The sequence below is a fragment of the Embiotoca jacksoni genome, unplaced genomic scaffold (assembly GCF_022577435.1).
Source record: "Embiotoca jacksoni isolate LCO1_2020_lvr unplaced genomic scaffold, fEmbJac1.0.p SCAF_15, whole genome shotgun sequence".
In the NCBI taxonomy this organism is placed as follows: domain Eukaryota; kingdom Metazoa; phylum Chordata; class Actinopteri; family Embiotocidae; genus Embiotoca; species Embiotoca jacksoni.
Window position 1 is genome coordinate 177,444 of NW_027185285.1, and position 23,979 is coordinate 201,422.

Consider the following 23,979-nt stretch of genomic DNA (forward strand, 5'->3'; position numbering starts at 1 on the left):
TCGGTTAGGTAAATTACTTTATTAATCCCCAAGGGGATTTTTTTTTTTTTTTTTTTTTTTCGCTACAGGGAGCAATAAGATAATATAGAATAATAAAAAGGAATAAAATAGCAGATATCGCAGCGAACTATCACTAAAACAACTCAAAAATTACGAATGATTCGAAATTAACATTCCTCAATGAATGCTCACGGCACAGCTTGTCATTTATGTGAAACGTAAACAGATAAAAAAATTTTTTTTTACCGTTAACTCATCTTATGCTGAATGTATTGAAGTTCGTGTGGTGAGAAAACATAAATGTGTAATCAGCGCCCTCCGGTGGCCACAATGCCAAAATACATCTCGTCGATTTTGGAGTGTTTCTTTTAATGTTCATCGAAAGATTACCCCCAAACTACATGCTATTATGTGACAAATAAAATCAAGTCTTTCATTCTCGATTTTGGCTTAGGCTTTGTTTGGCTTGGTTTAAAGACTTTCACAATATACATTTATAAGTATGTACTTTCGCCTTGTAACCACTAGAGGACATTGAACATTCGTCCCTAGACGGCAATATAAATTGATACCAGAGTATAAATGTGTGAAATAAAAATAAAACGGAAATTTGTGCAAAACAAATAATTACTGTTATTTAGATATGAAACAAACCATATTATTTTAGGACAGTATTTTTGTTAAGAAACTATAAACTTACACTACCATATAAGAATTGATGGTTAACAGTGAAAAGACTAATTTAACCATCAGGAAACTATAAATGCCAGTATGGAGAATGTGTATTAATACTTTGAGCAATTGTCTACTTCATTTGACTTTAAGCCAGTCAACTTGTGCAGAACTTCATATTTACAGTAGTCTATGCACGAGTAGTGATTCTAAGAATCGAATTTGCCTAAAATTACAAGTAAAGCTTGTGTCCTTATCTATTAGTGATTGAAAAATGAAGTTCCAAAGTTCAAAATATAACATGGGATCTTTATATAACATGGAATGATATCAGGGAGATGATTAACTGTTTCACATGAATGTTGATGGTTTAATAAAACATTCAGACACAGACAGGGTTTCAGTTGATGGCTTTATTCCTGCTGGTGTTAGTAACATATTTAGTAGGCCGAACCTACACAGTAAAGACACAACAGACTGATAAACAAGTTAAACAAACATATACACTCTCAAAATATGGTCATACATTTCCAAATACTCTGAAAAACATGTTGATAAAAATACTATTTGGTCAATTTCAATGCCTGTTGCCATTATATGGCAGTGTTACTCCAATTTAACATTTCATTTTGTCAGAAAACACACTTAGGGGCTGTAATTCTTATTCAAGAGCAACCAGTGAATTGGTTAATATCGTCATCGATAATAGGCTATTTTTATGTATTAGTAAAGTAGGTGAATTACAGGGATTTCCCCACTGACCCAGTTTAAAACTTGAAAATAATCCATGTCCCACAGAAGGATATTTAGGCTATTATGGAAAATCTCTCAAACTTGTAGGGTATAGTTTTATCTTTTACATGTAAATACATTTATTACACTTTAGGCTATTATATTTGCACGAGATTTGTCATCGATTTTCACTCCGGGTAACAGCTGAGGTCTCAATAATCATTAACCTGCTGATATTAAACCGGGTCTCAGTTTCTGCAGTGACTTTCGGACCAAAACATGCCGAATGAGGCACGTACAGTGTGGAAGATCGACACAATTCACCTACAGACACAGCAAACGCGTTTTTATTGCCTTGAACATTAGTTTCTGGGACTATTTCACCTGAGAACGCGACTTAAAGTGTCAGCTGGCCCCTACTGTGCCCCCCCCCCCCCCATCCCCCCCTGCCCCTCTACTCTGACACCAGCTTCCTCAGCCGCTGCACCACGTCCTCCCCGCTGGCCCAGGGCACCGTGACCGCCTTGAATTCCCCGGGCATGGCTTCATGGGTCTCCGTGATCAGCCGGTGCATGGGGAAATCCCGCCGGGGGAAGACCACGTCCCGGGGCCCGAGGGAGAGCGCCGGACAGAAGTCGTTAGCTCCGTCTCCAACGTAGAAGATCCTCTGGTACGGGCGGCCCCGCTCCTGGGCCCTGCGGGCCACATAGTCCCTGACGACCGCCTGCTTGCACATGTTGTCGGGGCACCGTGGGCAGTCGTGGGAGTGGAAGGGCCGCAGCACCATCCGGCCGTCCTTGTTGAAGGTGGCCGGATTGGTGAAGATCCGGTGGAAGAGCTGACGGGCACCGACGCGTCGGAGCCAGCACTCGATAAAGAAGGTGTTGGCGTCTGACACCAGAGCCACCTCAAAGTCCTGCGCGGGCCGGGTACGGAGGAACTGGAAGAGGGTGAGCATGCCGGGGGTGGCGGGTATCTTCTCCATGACGCTGCGTATGTCGCTCTCGGTAACACCTTGCTCCGCCAGGTAGGCCAGGACGCGCTGCATGTACTCGTTGTAACGGCCGGGCTGGTAGGTGTCCTTCAGCCAGGCGGGCAGGTGCTGACCCGGGGCGGCCTGCACCACCACGTCGTCGCTGGTCTCGTCCACGATGGTCTCGTCGAAGTCAAAAAAGATGAGGAAGCGCTTGTCCGAGGAGATGTGCGAGTGGGAGGCCATGATGTCTGTGTGCCGGGATCTGCGGGGTTCCTTCTCGCCTGGGGGATTGGGTGGGACATAACAGCAGTTGAAGATTGACTCCCCCATGATTGACCGTTTCACACCTCTATGTTGTCAAGTGGTGTCAATTCTCCACCCCTGCTCTTCCCCTCTCCAGCATTCCACTGTGAGGCAGGCCACTGGTGGAGGCTATGACTTTCTGGGAAAAAAAACAAAACCCAAGCCGTAAGTAGGCGAGGGTGGGGGGGTTTGGATGAAGGCAAAACAAAATCAAATAAAGATTTAAAATAAGAAATACAGGTAATGATATAAATTGTTTGAGAAGGAGCTATAAAGAGAGCAAAGCAGCCAACCAGCAGCCTTTTCAGCCCAGAGAAGGCGGCATCCACCAACTCACAGGTCTCGGGGGAAAAAAAACAAACAACATCTCAAGCACTTTCTACCGTAGTGAAAAACAGAGATGAATATAATAGGCATAAAATATCTGGATCTGAATAAAAAAAAACAAATCATGCGCCCATTTAACCTGGGCTGCATGCAGATCCTACAAGCAAGCAAGCAAATTAATCAACGAGGCTGGAGATCACATGAATGAGCAGGAAAAGACATGGAAGCCTGCAGACCTCGGATTGTCGTTTATTCCAGCGGTGGATATCCTCAGATATTCTGAACCATCAAGGCGCCTTCAAGCTGTGCTGCTGGTTTTGCCTATATGGGGGGAAGAGGGGGGGGGGGGGGGGGGGGGAGAGAGAGAAACACAATGAATGCTGAGATGCATGGGGGGGGGGGGGGGGAGAGTGCATGACCGCATCGTGCTTTTAAGGGCAGCAGACCACCACTATACAATTGATCACATTGAGGTCAATTGAGAGCCCCAGCAGCTTTGCAAAATCTTAATAGGCTTAAGAGTCAAATACTATAGAGGCACTCAAAGCCTACAAATTTGATATGACTAGCCTATAGAAAAATATGGACACAAAAAAGGTCAGTGTAGCTGCGGGACTATTATTTTTAAAGCATTATAGAGTGTAGTGTGTAGGCAATGTAGGTTACATTACATTACATTTCATTTAGCTGACGCTTTTATCCAAAGCGACTTCCAATAAGTGCATTTCAACCATGAGGGTACAAAAAACCCAGAACAGGAATCAAGAAAATACAATTTCTTGCGTCTGTCAAGTCTGATTGGTTGTAAAACACACTCCTGTTTGCAACCACGTAGAAACATTTTGAGTTATTTTTAGGCTGCAGATCGGTATAGTCAAATATAAACGTCCAACGCTGATTATCAGCTGAATCTGCTTGAAAACAGCTTATCGATCGGTACACCTTTGCAGGCTGCAAAACGGGCTAATTTCTCGGGAAATAAACATCATCTGAGCGCCACAAGCAATTCATAAAAGAGGAGCTTAAATTTGGGCTTTAAAAAAAATGCAAAAAGCAGAAAATGTATCACCAGAGCTGGTTCCGATCCCCCGGTGTCCCTCCGGTCCGATGTCAAAGAGTGCAGAGGCAGAGTTCCGCCGGTCGGTCCGTGGTTCGTTCACTTTTATGTGCCACTCAAAACCACCGGAGCCGCGGTGAACGTGACCGCGCCTCTAAGTCCGCCCCTTTAATAGCAGCCTACTGCGCGCGTTCACGACACTTTCAAGAGAAAAAAAGGGAGAGAGGGGGCTTTGTGGGAGGAAAGGAAGGAAAAAAAAAGACTGAAAGTAAATACTCTGTTTCCAGACTATATCCAGAGGGCTGTATAGGCTACTGTATGTTAGTGAAGTAGGCCTGAAATGTGTCGGTTTGCTCTCTCTCGGGTCACGTGATCCGTGTCCCGAAACCATAACCTGTAAGTGACGCATCTACAAAAGGTGATGTTACATCTCTAAAAAAATCAAAGTCAAATCTGTAAATTAGTTATTATTAAAATTCGGGGTTTTTCCCAGTGAAGTCTGGTGCCCGGGAAAACACGTTAACTGTCCTGCGGGCTTCCCGCGCCTCCAAGTGAGAGTCAAAAGAAGAGTACGATTATCGAAAAGATTTTAAAAAATCTTGTCGTCCTGGCAAGCGCTTTCCTTCAACGGGATGGTTTAGATTTGCGTCAGGAAAACAACAAGCGAAGCAGAAAAACACCGATTCTGCTCCGAAGCCGGTCTTGACCTCTGCCGTAATCAGGAGGTGAAAGAAACGGGGGATAAAGTATCACACTTGAAGGGAGGACTGGGAATAAATCTAACGTAGCACATCAAAATTGTTAGATCATTTCAAAGCCGAAACAGTGTCGCTTTCCATCTATGAACTGCAGTGACACATTAGCGTCGCAGCATGGGAGTTTACGCCGGCTGCTCGTTTCTCCGCGAGACAGTGGCGCGGATCAAACCCCGCAAGTACACCGTGATTAATGGACTGCAACTTTCAGAGTAGCGAACGCTCGGCCGAAAAACACGACCGTGAAGCCCTCCTCTCTCTATCTGCCCGCCGACAGACGCAGCCTCCTCCCTCCCCGACACCACAAGACGTAATGACTAACAGCTGGGGAGGCCGACTATTTTCAAACCCGAATGGGAACGGAGATGTACAGACGGCGTGTTATTATCTCCTCTGCTCATGAAGTGAGCCTTGGTACCTGACCACCCACTCGCAAACTGTGAGTCACTCACACTTTTCTACAGCCATCGGCCTGCTCTGCTACTTTACAGGATTATGTGACTCACGGATGCGTCATTTGAAAAAAAAAAAAAAAAAAAATGACAACAAAAGGGTGCACGGTATTTTAAGAGGCATTTTAGCAACAGTCATAATGGGCGCTTGGAGGAGGCTGTTAACAGATGTGTAAAGATGGTTGTTGGAGTTCTGTTTTTTTTCTTCTCATCATTCTGTTTTGTTGGGCTTACATGAAATTTGGATAAATGAAAGGTATGACGGGTAGATGAAAAGACTGGAGGATTACTTTTTTTTTTTTCTCCCTTTTCTTACCTAACTGGAAAATCCCTGACTGAGTTCACTGGAGCGTCCAGCTCACAGTTTATAAATATAAACAAAAATAAATAACCCTACGTTCACATCAAAAGAATAGGAAGCAGTCGCAAACAAGAGGATCCGAAGCTTTCCACGCCAAATAAAAGCTTTGAAATTGCAAAGACGTCACTTGCTGAGCCCTCGGGGTCGTGTTCAACCAGCAGACGTCGTTCGGCAACAAGAACCCAGTGACCCTGCAAGGAGCGGAACAACAACAACAACAACACCGCAAGCAAAGTCTGTGCTGTTGCCACAGTCAGCTGGAATCTAAAGTTTTAAGAAAAGCTCAGTGTGAACACGTCGTGCGAAATACTCGCACTTAAATCTCTTCTGTACCCGGTAAACCAAAAGCATTTGAAGGGAAACCGAAACAAATAATAATAATAATAAAAAAAAATGCAATAATCATGGCTACTTGTTTTTACTTCTCAAAGTTAGCAGTCAGTTAAATGTACATTATCAAAAAAGGCCCAACTTTTTTTTTTCCACTTCTCCTCAATCTCCAGATAACATACAAAAAAAAGACAAATCAGGACATTATAAAGCTGCACATTTTGTACCAGATACAATAATAAAATACGCAATGCTACATTAAGTGGTTAAAAATACAAAGGGGAAAAGTATATTGATTTTTTTTTAAAACATCTTTAAAGAATATACAATGTTATTTTTCTTAACTACACAAGAAATTTAGTAGAAAGTGCATTCTATATAACAAAGAAAGGAGGAGGAGAATCATTCTGCAAACTGAAAGACAAAACGGGACAATGACCGAGAAAGAAACTCCATGAACGGACAGAAAATGAAGAATATATTTCAGACATGGCGTGGAGTGGCTAGTGTAAAGTCGCCAAAGCAGGAGGAACATTGCTTTTATTTTGAAAGGGGAGGTCCATTTTGGAGCAAAAGTGTATTTCTATGGAAAAAAAAAAAAAAAAAAAGGAAATTAAATTGAAGCACTCGCACTAAAAGAAATGTCCTTTGTTTGCTCTGGTCTCTTCTACACTACCCACCTCCACCCCGGATTCTCCTCCTTTCCTTGCCTAAAAACATCCACTCAAGGTAATCACCTCCACCCTTTCCCATGCAGCCACAACTGCACTCTGTTCCACAATGCATTGTCAGTCCCCCACCCTCCTCCCCCTTCCCTGCGCCTCACCCACGCAGCAGTAAAGTGCAGAGAATACACACAAATGAAAAGGCTTAAAAAAAAAAAAAAAAAAAAAAAAAAAAAAATTCCATACTGCAAAATGCTGAATCACAGCAGTGAACCTGATGGGACCGGATGATAAGTGAATATTGCAACAGTATTAAGACCCAGAGAAATGGCAGGATCATTGCAGGTCTCAAATCCAAACGAGGGACTAAACTACTGAGCTTAACCACTTCAGACTGAATACCGTTCAAGAGTGGGAGACAGAAAGAGGCTCGAGTTCAATTTACTGCTATTGTCCATCTCAGATTATCCCCCAAATACACACACATACATACATACATATGTGCATATGTATACATATATACATATGTATACATATACTTTTTTTTTTTATACATATGTATACATATATACATACATACATATACATATGTGTACATATATACACACACACACACACACACACACACACATACATATATTGGGGCACACTGTGTTAAAGCAGCTTTGGTACAAGAGCACTGGGGACAACCAGACAGACACACTGGTAGAGACGAATGCATGAATGCTACACACACACACACACACACTCAAAACTCCCCCTGAAACACACCATCAGACTGGGTGAGGAGGTCCCAACCAAGCAACCCACATTCATGCCGAATACTAGCCGACCGTTTCTGCTTCTTTTAACCAGTTACCATTCACACTATTGTCTATTACATTAATGAATGTAATTTCTTGCGCCGATTTTGATCACACGTATACCTGCCTACACCGAGTACACCAATTCCAAGTATTAGAAGTTGTATGATCGCTGCCTCTCATCCTGACATTTCCTATCATGTGCTAGCAACAGTATATCTACATGACACAACCATTCATTAGCTTAAAACTGAGCAAAGTATCAGAGAACATAAACAGAAAACAAAAACAAAATACATATGAATGACTCATCAGCCACCATTCTGCGTAGGCAACATTCAACAGGTTTAGATGCGCGCTTTTGCCCGTGTGGATCGAAGTATGTCGGTACGCTGAAAGTCCAAAACAGACCTTTACGTGACAACGACACCCCACACCGAACCGTGGAATAGAGGCTGAGAGGAATATGCATAATTTCCTGTTAAGAACTTTTGATGAAAAAGGTCCCAGTTGTGTATACTGTGTGTGTCAAATGACCTTTAACATGGTAACCCGTATCATTTCGACAGCAGCGAAGGGAGGTGGGGTAAATCCTGATGGGGCCACGTGTCTGAGCCCCTCACAGTGGCAGTATTTCAGAGTCATCCGTCATCTAGAAGCGTCTGTTGACCAACAGTACTGACAGCTGAGGTGGCACTGATCACAGTAAGCAAATCAGTGAACGTGTGGTCTTTGTGTGTGTGTGTGTGTGTGTGTGTGTGTGTGTGTGTCTGTGTCTCGGCCATGTCCTGCGTTACTAGAGTCGTCTTGATCACGAAATATCTAGTCAGACCTTAAACCCATTGTAGAAAAAGCCCGGCTGGCAGGACATATTCTGTTCTGTATGACACAAGACGTGTTGTTTTGTAGTTCATACTTCTGAAAAGCAAATGTAAAAGCAAAATTAAGAAATCGTTTTACGTACTGGAATGGAAAGCACCATTTTTACCATGATATGAATCTCAGACTACGTCTAGATTCAACTAAACATTTACAAAAATCTTTTTTTGTTTTGTTTTTTTTGTCTTCCATTGTCCTTTACACCCCTCCCCCCTCCCTCCCTCCCTCCACCTGCTCACCGTAACCTATGGCACTGCATCTTGCACTACTGCTGTTGCCCCTCTGACAGGAAGCCTCCGTCTTAAGGACAGAGAGAAGCTCAGGTAGGACCAGTTACGACATTCATTAAGCATCTCCGTGGGGCCTCACCAGTACAACTAGGTGGAGTATTGCTGCGGGGAGGACCTGCACAGAAAACCTCGAGTCCCGACCGACACATGACCTTAAGTCAACTTGAAAGAGGAAAGTTCAATGACACTGATCTTTGATGATCCTTGAAGCCCAGTTAATAAATAAATAAATAAATATATATTTATTTATTATTTTTATTTATTTATTTATTTATTTATTTATTTATGTCAACTTCCATCAGCAGCTTTTGATGAAAAGGAGATAGCTTCCACCCATCGATGTATAGATACAGAACTCGCACAAAAAAACAAACAAAAAAAACCAAAACATTTTCTGCAGAAGAAAGTGTCCCAAGAGAAAAATTCTAGAGGTTGTAAAATCTGTCAGTTGACCGGGGTCCTCAAGACGGGATCTTACTTCAATGTTGTGTGCACCGAGTCAGAATCTTTCACACGCGTGTCTGTTTAGCTTGAATGATTTAAAACCTGTTTGGCAGGAGCACCCTTTGTATTACAGCATGTCTACACAGAAAGCGCTTCAGCTGCGTGTTCAGTCGTCCATCGACGGAACAGATGCGTTCCCGTTAGCCCTCCGCGCGGGCTGCGAGCGGCTCGTCTTTTACTTGCAGCACGTGAACACATTTTTAAACTTTAACTCTTATTTTCTTGGCGTTGTACGCACTTAACCGCAGAGCTGGTGTCTTGGGCTCTGAGCGCTTCCAAAACAACACATCCCAGTGCCGTGCCTGAAAAGCCTCCTGTGTAGAGCTACGCCGAGTACTGCTGCTCCGCTAACGTGCTTGAGGCTGCGCCTTCTTTGTAGACATGGCTTTAGGGGCCTTGCGACTAAGAAACTGAGGCAGGATTATGAGAAGACAAGGAACAAGGCGCGGTTTGGTGCTGGCCGGCAGGCCTGGAGCACAGTTCAGTGGTGCTGCGGGGCTCCGGGGCCCTTGTCGGAGGGGGCCATGTGGTGCAGGTAGCTGCTATCTTCATGACCGCAGTGGTTTAGGGGCTCGCTCTTGAACAGAGCCGGCGGCGGGGGGAGGTGGGAGACGGGGGGCACGGCCAGGTGGTGGTGGGGGTGAGGCGGGGCGTGCTGGGGCGTGTTTGAGAGGTGCTGCTGGGTCGCGGAGGGGTGGGGATGGTGGTGAGAGGGCGTCGAGTGGAGCTGCACGTGGGAGAACGCGTGTCCCACGGGGCCTTGCGGGGGAATGGAGCCTCCCGTCGGGTTGAGGCCCAGGGAGGCCGAGGTGGTGGCCGGCGTGGCAGCCGAGGGCCCGGGGCCGGAGGTGGAGGAAGTGGAGGTGAAGGTGTTGGCAAAGATGCGGACAGGCACGGGCGGGCCACTAGTCTGCAGAACGACGGGGCTGGTGACCCGGAAACACTTCTCTTTGTGTGCTTTGAGCATGTTGGAGAAACGGAAGCGCTGGCCGCACACCTCGCAGGGATACGGCTTCTCGCCCGTGTGGGTGCGGCGGTGGCGCTTCATGTTGGGCCGGCTGGTGAAGCTCTTCCCGCAGATCTCGCAGATGAAAGGCTTCTCTCCTGCAGATTCACAAAAACAAACGATCACTGTGTGAAAAAGACAAGACTCCATAAATTAGCGGAGAGAATGTCGTACCGAGCGGAACGAACATGATGCACCAGACGCCGATCATCCGTTGTCTAATGTGATGGTTACGACATTTTAAAATGAATGGCAGAATCAAGCTCTCTGTACAACAAAAGTTAACTTTGCCCCCCCCCCCCCCCGCTATTTAAACTTTTCCTTCTGCTGAGCAGCAGCCCTCTTTAAAAAAAAAATGCAAATACATTGGCATCTCAAATTGAGGGTCTTTACTTTCAACCCACCCACTCCGCAGGAAGCTATTACAATTCACACTTTGAGGAGCAGAGATGTGAAAGTGAACAGCAACTCCGTTGGAATACCGCTCTCATTAACCTCTCTCCATGGAGCCACTGAATGTGCCTGCTGCCACCCACACAGCCATCTATTAACAGGCTGCTGAAGGGCTCTCTAAATGCCGTATTCTGGCATGTTATGCGTGTAGCTCCTCCACACTAAATGAATATCAAAAGGTGACAGCTAATGCGATAGTCTTCTCTTAACTGTTACATCACATTCACTCACAAGAATTCATGAAAAATCTCTCGGCAAAAGTTTTCGTGTTCGACGTGTGTGCTGCCTATTACAGAGTACGACTGGGTGTGCCTCCTCCTGGACGAGGCTAAATTGGTTGGTAGCAGAAGGGAAAAGAGAGGGTAGCATAATTACACATCGCAAATAGAACTGTGAGGGCCAACGCAGTGCGGTGTGTCCGCCCACGTCAGAAAAACAGTGGAGGACATGCAGGCATCACTGCTCAGTCGGGTCTTCGAAATAGCAATGCAGCAGGGACAGAAAATCAGAGGGACGTAATACAGCATGTGTCTGGGTAGTCATTACCAGCCACAATACATGCAAGGCTCCTCTTTGATGCAGATCGTCCCTCTCATTACAAAAACTGGGCGACGTCTCCTGCTCCTACCACTATAATGTTCGCCATTGCAACACCCCATGTCTTTCCTTTTTTAGGGACTGTATGGGGACTGGCCGGCTGAGAAAGCCCTGGAACATTGCTGTTTGGAAAAGTTTCTGCATTTAGATTTGCAACCGGCAGAATACAAACATGAAATCTGATGACAATATGAAAAAAAGTTATTGCATTTAAAAAAAAAAAAAAAGAAAGATAAAGATAAATTTAATAAATCATTGAAGCTCTGTTTGGATTGCAATTCAAATGTAAATGAAGAGTTGTTAATGTCAAGGAAGGTAGATTGATAAACAGGTTCAAAATTACTGCTTTGTGTGAAATAGAAATGCAGTGATCTAACAGCTGAACCAACCAGCTTTTAGAAATTTACTGTGGTGCGACTGTATATTTAAACAGAAGCTGGAAGGGAAAAATGCAAACACGGAAAGAGAGACTGAGAATGCCAGAAAAATCGAGCAGACCGCCTTCAACACAGTAAGCATCTGCCAAGGGCGTTTTAGATAGCTGCATAACTTTAAATGACAAAAATGTTCTAAAATTTGTTCATTTCTTTATGTCTATATTAGTGCCAAAGATTTCTGTAAACATGTCTGGAGGTTTGTGTCTGACCGGTTAGTGACCTTGTTTAGTGGAGACTACACTCGGATCACTCATGCGCCAGGGAAACGACATTCTCTGGAGCAGGAACGTCTTCGTGGGCAGGAACTGTAGCCTGGGAACTAAATTTACACCCCGTTTCTTCCAATTGCCACGTAGGTTGAGTCCTTAGTTTCCTGTAAAGGTTCCCAAGTTTCACGGAAACGCTCCTGCAGTCAAAAGGTCACGTTCCTCACCTCCTACTGAGGCTCTTGCAGAAGTTCCTGGGTTCCAAAAAGGGCCGTAACTATCGACAGCGGTCTGTGTCGGCTTACCGGATCTCGGGGTGCACCAAGAGAGCCAAACTCACGTCTCACCTGTGTGCGTCTTCATGTGCTCATCGAAATACTGTTTCATGTTGAAGTCTTTGCCGCACCACTGGCACATGAACTGCTTGTGTCCGATGTGGATGCTCATGTGGGAGCGCAGCTGGTACTTGTACTGGAACCTTTCGTCACAGTTCTGCAGAAGAGACAACCGAGAACGTGCACGCACACAACAGGTTAGTACGCGGCCGTACAAACCGTAAACATAAACTCAGAAAAGCTGCACTCTGACTCAGACTAAACATCGGTCACACACACTACTCTTTTTTTTTTTTCTTCTTTTTCTTCGATGAAAATGTTTTCGAAGTGAAACGTTTGTTTTGACAACTTGAAGATTGTTTCGGTCATTTTCAAGCGAACTTCTGATGGTTCCAGTCTTTGTGTTTCTTTGACAGACCTGACAGCAACAGTATCAGATGTCTTTGCACAGTGATTCCTCAATTTACTTCTTTAGTCCAGCGGAGAAATTGCTCATTATATTTATTTTGCCTTGTTTTTAACATTTGAGCCACAAAACAAGAAGAGAAAATAATCAGCAGATTAATCGATTATAAAAAAATAAATTAAAAAAAAAACATCAGCGGAATCAACTCAATATTATATATATGTTGCTGATCATTCAAAAATGACATTATGTAAAAGGTACGTGATCTTGTATAGAGATCTATGTACATTACGGCCGTGCACACATTGTGACTGGACTACTTTACATTAGAATCCAAGTTTCTGATTTGTTTAACAAATGAGGTTCCTGCAGCAAACCATTTTGGTGAAGCAACACTGCATGTTTGAACAATGAGGCATTAGAACTGAAGTACTTATAATCTGAATGACACCACCTGACTAAATAAAAGTCTGTGGGGGTAAAAAAAAAAAGAAAAAAGTGGCGGTTTCCATATGGCACTACAAAGTGAGGCCGCGGAGGAGAATAGCCTATACATTACATACACTTAATAAGCATGTAACCATATGTTTAGAGAGGAGGAGGACTTCCAACATTTAATTAGAGCAGCTCCTCCCATGCACAATGTTTTCTGTGGGCCAGAACATTCGATTGGTTGGACATTAAAAGGCCTCGGGATGGGCGTACAGCAGCCCATCTGTCAACTCGCACTGAAATAGTCAACTGTAACTAACCCTGTTGAGCAGAAATAAACCTGAAATTTATACATAATGTGACAAAATAACCCCCACCCACCACCCTCGGGTGGTCAGAGGCTAACACTGGAAATTCAGTTCGACATTCATCGTGTGCTTCAGTGAACGGTGTATGTCTGTGGTTTACTAATATTTGACATGGTTTGACTTTAGATGCTCTGTACAACTCGGATAACAATACGGTCCGTTGAGTGTTCAAAATACACAGATGGTGGTCACTTAATGAAACACGCCGACTGACTGAACTGATTATTTTGGGTTAGTCGCAAACCACATGGCGCAGATGTTGCCCTGCTCAAACGAATGACTGAGCTCAAAATAAATACATTACAAACAAAACGAGCGAGAAAGGTGAGGGCGTTTAGGTGTGGTTATGAAAAACTACGTCTAAGGCAATCCATCACTCCAGGATGTCACCATTATATAGTCTGCCTTATTTGTTTAGAGGCCATTTTGAGCATGAAAGTAAATTAACCCATGACTGCAGGCAGAAGCCCATCATTCAACTGTGGAATTTACAGTCTGGCTGGGAGCTGTCATTTAAAAAAGGCTCCGGCTAACGTCTTCTATGGAGCGACCTTTGACAGGGAAACATACATTTTAACAGCAGCTCCATGTAGAGGAGTGACAAAGTGAACCTGTTCTCATGTGGAAAACAATAACTAGAGCCCGACTGGTATGTCAGCCGGCCACTTTTACTGGCCAATGTTGGCTTATCACAGATAAGACTGGTATCTCTTGGCTGATATGAAAACTTAATTTTTTTTACAGACTATCATGCAAAAACGATGCTTGGGGTAAATTAAGAATTGTTCTATGTGTGTGTTTTTTTTTGTTTTTTAAATAGTTATTAATGATTAAATTCCCAGTGAAGTTTCCCAGTGGACACTTGAAGGTAAAATGTCCTGCCTCCACTACAGATCTTTGTCACAAGTATCAAACCCAAATTTGAACATTCATGGCAAAGAAGTGTGTTTATATTATACACTGTATAGACACAAAGAATATCTGACAATATATTAATATCCAGGATCAGTCAGGTTCTACGACCTACAGGTGTGATTTAAAGTCATCGTTAGGGGTGTTAGAGATGTACATCATTCATACTGTGAACACAAATGCATCTGCGATCGCAATGAGGGTCGACAAACCACCAAAACACTGTTCTGGTTGTTATGCCTGGGAAAAGTTTGATCTGTATTTTGTCTGGTCACTATGCTGATGCCCGTTGTGAACTCCGGTGTATCTCAACCCAACAACAGCAGCAGCGCAACGCGAGCGTCTTACCTCGCAACGGAAGGGCTTCTCTCCAGAGTGCTGGAGCGAGTGGACTTTTAAAGACATGCTGCGTTTAAACGACTTCCCGCACGTCTCGCAGGTGAACGGCATGTCCTTAGTGTGAGCTGCATTCGGGGGAAGAGAAGGACGACAGAGAGGGAAAGCTCAGGCAACTGATGACAGCTGATCAGACCACGTTAAGGGTTCAACTAGGAAAGGAACGTATGAATAAAGAATACTATCATAGAGCAAGAAATAACATGACTCGGTCTGTTACGGACAATTTCTCATGCACCTACATAAACATCTTCAAAATAAAAAGTCACACAATACACCATCTATAATAAGAACATTAATATGTTCAGTTGTATTGGACTGAAGGTCGTGTGGTGGCTCACACACCTCTACATATTAAAGGTGATGAAGGGCAACTCGGAAGAGGCCTCCGACTTACCGACCATGTGCTTGCGGACATGAGCCATAGTGTAGAACTTCTTCTCACAGATTTCACATGAGAACTTCTTTTCCGCATAGCCGTGCACAATCTTAATGTGCTCGTGCAATGACCACAGTTTCTTAAAAGACTTGTTGCAGGAGACGCACTGAAAAACATACAAAAGTATTAAGATTAGGCATATTGTTGTCGCTGGTTCTCGTTTGCCAAAATAGTTTCACTATACTCCAGCTCCCTCTGCTGGGGAAAGACAAGAAAATCAGCAGGATTTAATTAACAGACTGACTTTAGTGGTGGAAGTCAGTCACTGAACAGTTGGGATGCCAAAAGGGAAGGAAAAAGAAAGGCAAATGTGTAATTGATCAGAGCTAAATCATTGTGTTGACAAAATTCTTCATCAAATTACATGAACTCTAATAGTAAGTATTCACCTGCTTCCATTAAACTAAATGACAGCAAATGTAATTAAGACATTGATCAAAAGAAGAATTTCAAATAAAACTATAAATCAACTGTACTTTTGGAAACTCTAATTTGTCTGAATCTGCAAAACTGCACCTTTCATGCCTGTGCTGAAGTTTAGACTGAGATTTATTCACCATTAAAGTTGTTTTGAAGCTATTCCTGTCTGATTTATGCTTTGGGTTGTTGCCTTGCTGGAGAATAAATCCAGCTCCGTGATGGCACTTATCTCGCACACTGCAGGGCTTCGCATACCCACAAAATGATGCAGCCAAAAATATGCAAAACACAACACCAAAGCATTGACGAGATGGCCAATGAGCTTGATTTTGGTCCCATCAGATCAAAGAGACTACTTCAAGTTAGTTTTACAATCTCCCTTATGCCTTCTGGCAAATGGAGGCCGAGATATTCCAGTATTCCAGTATTAAAAAAAAAAAAAACTTGTGCTTTTGAAAGATATTCATTCATGTGTCGCGTATTTGACTGCTTTCTTTTGCTCTAATCCTTTGTCTTTTTGTGGTTATTTATTTTGTTTTAAAAACAAAAACCATGTTCGATCACAATTTTAGTTCATAGGAGTGACTGTTAATAATTTTATTTTGAAGGGCAAGAGAGGCAACAGACGTTATCATTGTTTGTATGCTAGTTTGTTGAAAAGGTCAAATAAACCACATAAAACATGCTGGCTTGGACAATAGCCTTATTTTCCTTAAATAAGTTGTGGCCAAAAATAATGGACAAATCAGTTATGAGACCTTCCAGATCACTTTCAACACTTTTCTTTCAGTACATATCATTTCTATTACACTGAAGTAAATTCTAAAAAAAACATCTGGCTCCAAACAATGATGGTTCTGGTAGGTATTCATAAAAGGGGTGAATATTTTGCGATTAGTAATTTTGCGTTATATTTGCATTTTTTTCTGTTGATCAAATCCGTATCTCAGTATTTTTGTAGTATTAACCATGTTTATTCAAATACAAGTTAATATTGTAACACACAAGAACAAGTTAAGCTCTCTTTTGTTATTCGTGTTATCAATATCACTATCAGAAAAAGTACAGCAGTGGGGGGAAAAAAAACAGACTGACTGTTTGTGGATGCCCATTTTTTGTTGTTGAGATTGGATGACAGTTAAATTACATCTTTAAGAAGAAAGCAATAAGTGCAACAACAGTTTCTGCATAAATACTATTTTCCTTCCTGTGACGCTGAAGTATTTATTGAAGAGGTTGTTTCTTCAAAACCTGAAATTGTTTCAATTCATTTGAGCCGCTGCAGTGAGCTGCTCACGAAACATTTGCTTCAAAGTAACTAAAGATGTAAATCAAGCACAGAAAAACAGGCTAAATTAAGCTGTTCAAAACACAAGCGTGACCCTCGGGTATTAAAACGCTGAATCACCTTTTTTTTAGTTTTAGAGAACTGAAACTACAATGGCCCAACTTTACTAAAATATTATCAGTGGCAGTAATGACTTGTCTTCAGGGTGACGGTTTCAGAGGGGCCTGTGTGAGATGTGTTTTTTTGCTACTTGGTCTATAAAAAATGTTTTGTGTGGTTTCCCCAATTAAAAAAAAATAACTGGAAAACATCAAATACTATTAATAATGTTTCTATTTTGACCACATATTTGTACATTTCTTTCTTTATCCAGGCAGAAATAACCTCACAATTTCCTCATTAATTTAATACAGCAAATGTAACATGACAAACAACAGCTGTAATTTTTAAAGGATGACTGGACTCGGTAGGTTTTGGAAAAAAAAAAAAAGATGCACTTGAAATGTCAGGTTACTGCACGAATGCAACTAATAAACCTATAAATGAATTGGTCAGGGTATGAGCTGTATTTATCGAAATTTGTCCAGGCATCTTAGTACCCAATAATATTTGGAATACACGCCTCTATTCAGAGTAATATTTACAAGAGGAATTGCACAGATGTGATGCGTGACAAGTGTTTGCTTTACCTGAATGTTCTTCTCGCAGTCGGTCTGCTGGTGCAAGGCGAGCTCACTCTCCAACACAAACTTCTTGCCACACTTGTCACAAATCTGCATTCGTCTGTGTGTGACATTCATGTGCTTCTCCAGGTACCAGCGGGTGTTGAACACTCGCGGGCACTTTTCACACGCCAGCATCTCCTTCTCCTCCACCTCGGCTTTCCCTCCCGTCGTCGTGGTGCCGGCAGAGGAGGGCGCCGACCTGGCCGACCTGCGCTTGCTCTTCGGGGGCTCCAAGCGCTTCCGGCGCCCCCGTGTGGTCATTCCGGCGGCGGCGGCGACGTTCAGAGCCGTTCTGAGGCTTTTCCTCTGCGGCTGACTCGGGGCTGCGGCGCTGCTAGAACCTCGACGGGCTCTCTTTGACCGTGTTCTTTGACTTTCAATCTCATCTTCCTCATCGTCTTCCTCCTCCTCTTCATCAGGGCTCTCCTCCTCCTCTTCCTCCTCCTCCTCCTCTTCTTCTTCTTCCTCCTCCTCCTCCTCGTCTTCTTCTTCGTCGGTTCCACCCCTCTCCTCCGAATCATCGGCTGTGATTCCAGTTTTGTTGTCGCCCTTTGATACATGAAGTGTCTGGTTGTTCAGGTTGACCTCCACGATGATCTGCTCACGCTTGAAGCCCTCCTCGGCATCCTCAGCCTCTTCTTCTTCGTCGTCTTCGTCATCCTCGGTTTCGTCGGAGGATCCCTCATTTCCTGCCTGGGCCCCCTGTGTCCCCACCTCCTGCCCAGCTACTCCTTCTCTGAAATAATGCTGATGTTGCTGTGGAGTCACATGTTGAGTGGGCAGCTGACCGATATTCTGGTCTCCGATGGATGTCTTGGCTGCCATTTTATTGTCCACCAACACAGAGTAAGGCTTTCCACCAATCTCCCTCTTGTAAAGCTTTCCCGTCAGGTCCAGGTCTGGGTTAGGAGAGTGAAAATAGGACTGGGACACCGGCGCCCTACGTCCTTCCTCCTGTGACATCCCGCCAAGGCCCGGGACGGAAACCTCTTCCTTGAGGCTCTGGCAGGATTTCATGAAGAGGGAGAGGGTATGGAGGGCTGGAGTTGGTGGGAGCACAAGGAAATGCAAAAGGGTAACTGCTATGGTGCCTATAGGTAGACTAGCCGACCCTACGAGGAGGGGCAGGGGACGCCACACCGATCCCCCACCCTCCTTCTACTGAAAAGACAGGAAGGAGGGGATGAGGTGAGAGACAGTCAACCTGATTCAAAGTGAGCATCCATGCTGTCCAAGGGAAGAAATGCAGTTGGAAAGACATGCAATCTGTTCCAAACTTTGTTCCATATGCTCAGAAATCAGACCGCAAAAATCAGAGGCTCAATGTTGTTGTTGATGAACATCGGAAGCCGAATTCCTCTCCAGTTATGCAAGTTGTGGGCAGCTCTCAGATTCAGTTTCTCCGAGGGCTGCCGGCGTCTTCAAACTGCAGAGCAGGTAACGGCGAGCTGAATGCCAGACGGGGAGCTGCTGTAAGGACCTCTGCGTCTTGCTTGAACAGCCATTTACTGTACATCACCTGTTTGAAAAAGACAGAAGAAACGGGGAGGAATATAGATGAGATTAGAAAAAAGAAGCTCTTCCGCTGTTTGGTGGCATGAGAGAGTCTGTGACCTGAAACTACCGCCTTATTTGTCAAGTCCTCAACAGTGAGTGCCACATTTACCCACAAATGTTTCAGTGTCATGTGTAGGAGTTGAAACCGCAGCTTTCACAAATGAATTTGTTTTCAACAAACATGCAGTCTAAATATTTCTACACCACAACTGTAGCACATCATTATAAAACATAATGCTAGGATACTTGGCTTTCTAGAGTGACACACCATTATACAACTAACTACCACAAGATACATTCTCGCCACAGTATTGAAAAGGCGTGAAATATCTTCTTAAAGATCTTTTTTTTTTTTTTTTACAACAGCCTTATAGCAGAAAAGCATCAAAGTTTGCTGGAGGCACAAAATCAGCAGCTATGGATTCAGTGCATGTCATCTATAATCTGAATCTTGAATCTTAACCAATAAATAAATACAACTTTACTCACAGATATGCTCCAAGCCTTTCGAGTACAAGATTCGAGGCCAAAAAAAATAAAATAATAACAATAGTCGAAAGAGTACTTTCAAAAAGGAAAAATCTCAGCCCAAACTGATGAAAAAGCACTGCTCAGTTTATCTTTTGTTTGAAACATCACATGCACACACCGCCCATTGACTGTTAGAGAGCGTAGTGTAACCACAGCTTACTGCAAACACAACCACAGGAAACTGTTTAAACCTTTCAGCTCCAGTGCTGCACTTTGTGTAACCTACAGTAAAATCATCACACATATACATGTTATACAAGACAAGAACGATAGTATTAAACCATGACTGTATTATTTTTATTTGAATTGCGTAACATTTTTATGTTCCTGGCGTGTGTGTGTCTATGTTGAGGCGTCCTTGGCTGACAGTGAGTTGGCCTCGAACAACCTTACATCCTACTAGCCATTCTGACTGTGCACCAGGGCGTTTTGCGCACTAGAAAACAAAACAAAAAACACATTTCCTTTCTTGGAGACGACAAACATCCTCTCCTGTGTCTCTTCACAAACATCTCGCGCTTTAGTTTTAACAAGTGACGCTCCACCGCCTACAAGGGGAACATAAACAGGCCGAGAGACACTTTCATATTCAAACACCCCTTCCCGCCCATTAAAATCAACTTTGTTGTAATCTTTAATTCATACTAATGACTAGCATGAAGGGTTTTTGATATTACCAGAAAAAGGAGCAGCAGAATGAGCAAAGGAGGGAATTTACAAGTGACTTGACGAGTGTAGAGCTACGTACTGCGATTACAGCTCCTTTCACAGTTCTCTTTTTCTCCAATTACAATTTCTAGGTTATTTGTCACCTACGTGCTTCTTTACTACTTCCTTATTACTCAGGGGTCAACTTCTCAAATCTAATTCGGACTGAAAAGAAGCTGCAGCTGCTCAAAATAATCGGTAATAAAACCAGAATAATTCCAAATGACAGATCCACTTTGAAAGCTAAACGTGACTTACAAGCACAATTATTTCTCTATTTTACACGTGTCAAAATACTGTGTATAGCTCCGCACTTGATCTCTGGTGGATAATTCTCATTTAATAGCAAAAACCCATCTTGTTAATTAAAACAAATATATATATATATTCTTGTTCTTCCTGTCACTTTATCTTGTTAGACTGCAACAATGTAGGCAGGTGCAAATTGAACAAGCCAAACACAGATCAGTTGGTTGTACCACGCTTTGCGATCACAAATGAAAGCCCCTTTTTTGTTTTTTCCTGGTAGACTTTGACAATACACACACACACATAAGACACACCTGTCTTCCTGTGCATGTTGACTCTGATCCTTTCTGAGAATTGGACAGCAGCTCAGAGCATTAAGACCACAAGCGAAGGGCGGGCTGAGCACTGACAGCAACTCACCTCACACTGGTTGTCCTCGACACAAAGCCGGTGTCGAGGTGACAGAACAATATTAACTGTATGGGAAAACAATACCTGAACCTGAATTTGGATTGCAAAAAAAAATCTGGTCGCTTTCTCTTTCAAGGCCAAAAGCGTGTTAAAAGTCACGTTTGTAGGCTCAGAATATATAACGGCAAACTTTGAACGCATTTACTTTGCTATCCTGAATATAAGACTTAGCAGAATTTCTAAACTCACTGCTGAAAGCTGCGGAGAAAAAAAAAAAACACGATCAAATAAACAGTGTGGTTATGTAATCCTTATTGAGTAAAATCCTTTCGCTCACTTATCATTATCGGAGATGACTCATTTCAGGGTTTTACTCACTGTGAAATAATGCAGCCCTTTGATGTGGGAATCAAATAGAGCGCATACTTCTCAATATCATTGGTAATTACTCGACACAATCATCACATCAGATCGGAAGGTCAAACCTATTGGACCATCGGTGACTAGCTTTTTCTTTTTTCAGTTTGCACAGCTTTCAAATGATAAACTTTGCACCCTGATGCAAAAAAAAAAAGGTAAAGAAAAAGTGCATCAATGAATGCGTGTCTCTGACAGCCCATTTCAGTAATCCAAAGCATTACTAATGCTCAGCAAAACTTGCTGAGAAATCAAAGTTCCTTCAGCAAAAGGCCCTTTTATAGCCTTTCCTCAATCATGCGTCAGAGACACGGTGAGAAACCAAAACTCATTTCACATAGGGTAAGCCACAAAAACAGCCCCACGCGGGATAGATGCCGCCGTGGCTTAGGATTTCGCACGACACAGGACGGGTGCGTTTGCCGCGGAGGCGCTCGACAACGCTTAATCGAAGAGCATTAAGTGGCGCACACGTTGACAAGTGCTCGGCTGAACCGTCACAGCAAAGCAGATGAGACCTCTGAAGTCAAAATGCGTCACGTTCACCTCTTATTATGCAGCAGAGCTTCTCGAATCCACGCGCCCTCTGAAGTCTAGACTTTAATGAGCTTTCCCTTTCGCAGCTTGCGGGAGGGACCGTGCGAGGGTTCACATTCCTCACTCTGTCCAAACTCATAAGACCTTAACCGGCTCACTGTGTGGTGCACTGCAGGGGTGCTCTGTAGGCATTTGGCCCTCAAAGCCCATTATCAGGTCAGAGAGCGGTACCTGTTGGTTGTTTTTTTTTTGAGGCTGGTGCAAATCATCTGATGCATCGTAAAGCAAGCGGGGCAGTAATATCTCAAAGCTTTCCGTCTCTCCCATAATATATTGTCGTTTTCATTATTTTAAAGGTGATACTGCCAGCAGAGTCCACTGATGTTTATATTTGGGATATCTCTTAATGCTAAAAATAAGGAAAGATGGAATATTTGTTTGAACTCTTGATTTAGTTTGGAAACGTGATTAAAAAAAAAATCTTACCATTTCTGTCAAACGAGGTTACAAGCTGCATGCAGATCTCTTTTTTTTTTTTTTTTCTTTTGGAGAGAAAGAAGCATTTACATCTGGCTCAATAAATGAACAGCAAGAGCTTCAGCTGCAGCGTGTGTTAAAAGCAAAGAAGGGGTTAAACAAACAACAACAACAACAACAACAAAAAAAGCAACATTGAGCAGCTAACGGCAGTAACGTTGTGCAGGCCCTGGCCAACTTAGGCTACTTAGCAAGCTAACGACAGTCCATAGGTGCGAACCTGCACACACACACACAACACATGACGAGCTAACGCGGCTACGTTAGCCGAAGGTGCAGCCATTAGATGTTTTAGTGCAGTTCTTTAAATGAAGAACAACCGCAGCGCCAACTAACCCCACCTTAGTATTTTGCCGACAGCTTAAAACAAGCAGATAAAAAGAGTATACTCTTACTTTTTTTTGTGTGTGTGTGTGCGCGCTGTGTTTTGTTGTTGTTGTTGTTGTTGTGCGGAGCCTTTAAAATAAAAATAAAAAAAAAAAATAAAAAAAAAACCCGCCCAGATTTTTTTTTTTTTGGGGGGGGCTAGTTAGCTCCCAGCTAGCATTTAACGTCAGATATCGCAGCGTTTAATTTTCGACGCTTTTACGGGTTTGACAGTTTTCACCGGACGCACGTGAACCTCAGACGAAACGACGACGTCGCGCTTTGTTGTCGAAAAATGTCTTAAAAGCGTCCGTTTTTTTTTTTACCCCCTCCACCACCTCCACCCCTACGGTGAGGGTGGGGGGGGACAGTGTGCAAAAAAAAAAAAAAAACAACCCTACTCGGCTCGACACTGTCACACACACACACAAAAAAAAAGTCAGCGCTAGCCGAGAGCTCACCGGGAGGCTCGGATCCTTCACCGTAAAGCTTTCGGTTCACCGGCTACCGGCCGTGCGCGTGAGCTTTCCTCCAGTCCCCGCTGCCGTTGCGTGTCACACAAGTGCACACACACACAAAAAAAAACAAAAAAAAAAACTAAATACAGCGACATTTTTCTTGACGTTTTTTTTTTTTTTTTTTTTTTTGGCTGGTTGTTTTTTTTTTTTTTTTTTTTTTTTTTTTTTTTTTTTTTGCTGCCTTACCTCCGTGGAGAGCGACCTCCCTCTGGCGCTCGTGCAATCAGAGTTGCACAGATTCGGGGTTGCACGCGCACTTTCTCTCGCTCGCCCTCCCTCCACATTCGCGGATGTACATTTAGAAAAAAAAAAAAGGAAAAAAAAAAAAAAAAAAAAAAAGGAAAAAAAAAAAGAAAAGGGGAGCAATGCCGGGCGGTCTTTGTGTGCGAAAATAAATAAATAAATAAATAAATAAAAAAAAAAATGCGGGAGATTATCTGTTCGGTGCGCGTTGTTACGGTTGCTGCGGAGATAGCTGCGCACCGGCGTCCTCAGCCCCGCTACGTGGCCCAGCCAAGCTTCTCGCGCGCACCACCGCCGTCCCGCGCTCATCCCAGGCATCCAGGCCCGCTGCTCGCTGTCTGGGCAGGCGCGCAGCAGCTTGTCTGGTCTGGATTCTTTT

General features: G+C 43.4%; 2 protein-coding genes across 8 annotated transcripts; both read right to left on the reverse strand.

The window, feature by feature from the left end:
* Positions 1-1,844: 1,844 nt before the first annotated feature.
* phospho1 (phosphoethanolamine/phosphocholine phosphatase 1) lies at positions 1,845-8,526 on the reverse strand. Of its 2 annotated transcripts, none has more exons than XM_069148598.1 (3): positions 4,080-8,526; positions 3,247-3,331; positions 1,845-2,661 (listed from the first exon to the last, which is right to left on the reverse strand). In XM_069148598.1, the coding sequence occupies exon 3, from the start codon at positions 2,621-2,623 to the stop codon at positions 1,859-1,861; it is 765 nt and encodes a 254-aa protein (XP_069004699.1). In that variant the 5' UTR covers positions 2,624-2,661; positions 3,247-3,331; positions 4,080-8,526; the 3' UTR covers positions 1,845-1,858. The 2 variants fall into 2 exon arrangements, with proteins under 2 accessions (XP_069004699.1, XP_069004698.1); XM_069148597.1 differs by having other exon boundaries at positions 1,845-2,822.
* Positions 8,527-8,538: 12 nt separating this feature from the next.
* znf652 (zinc finger protein 652) lies at positions 8,539-23,662 on the reverse strand. Of its 6 annotated transcripts, XM_069148591.1 has the most exons (7): positions 23,544-23,662; positions 23,301-23,380; positions 17,491-19,045; positions 15,052-15,199; positions 14,607-14,722; positions 12,153-12,297; positions 8,539-10,210 (listed from the first exon to the last, which is right to left on the reverse strand). In XM_069148591.1, the coding sequence occupies exons 3-7, from the start codon at positions 18,541-18,543 to the stop codon at positions 9,588-9,590; spliced, it is 2,085 nt and encodes a 694-aa protein (XP_069004692.1). In that variant the 5' UTR covers positions 18,544-19,045; positions 23,301-23,380; positions 23,544-23,662; the 3' UTR covers positions 8,539-9,587. The 6 variants fall into 6 exon arrangements, with proteins under 6 accessions (XP_069004692.1, XP_069004693.1, XP_069004691.1 ...); XM_069148592.1 differs by lacking the exon at positions 23,301-23,380; XM_069148590.1 differs by lacking the exon at positions 23,544-23,662 and having other exon boundaries at positions 23,301-23,475.
* Positions 23,663-23,979: the final 317 nt, after the last annotated feature.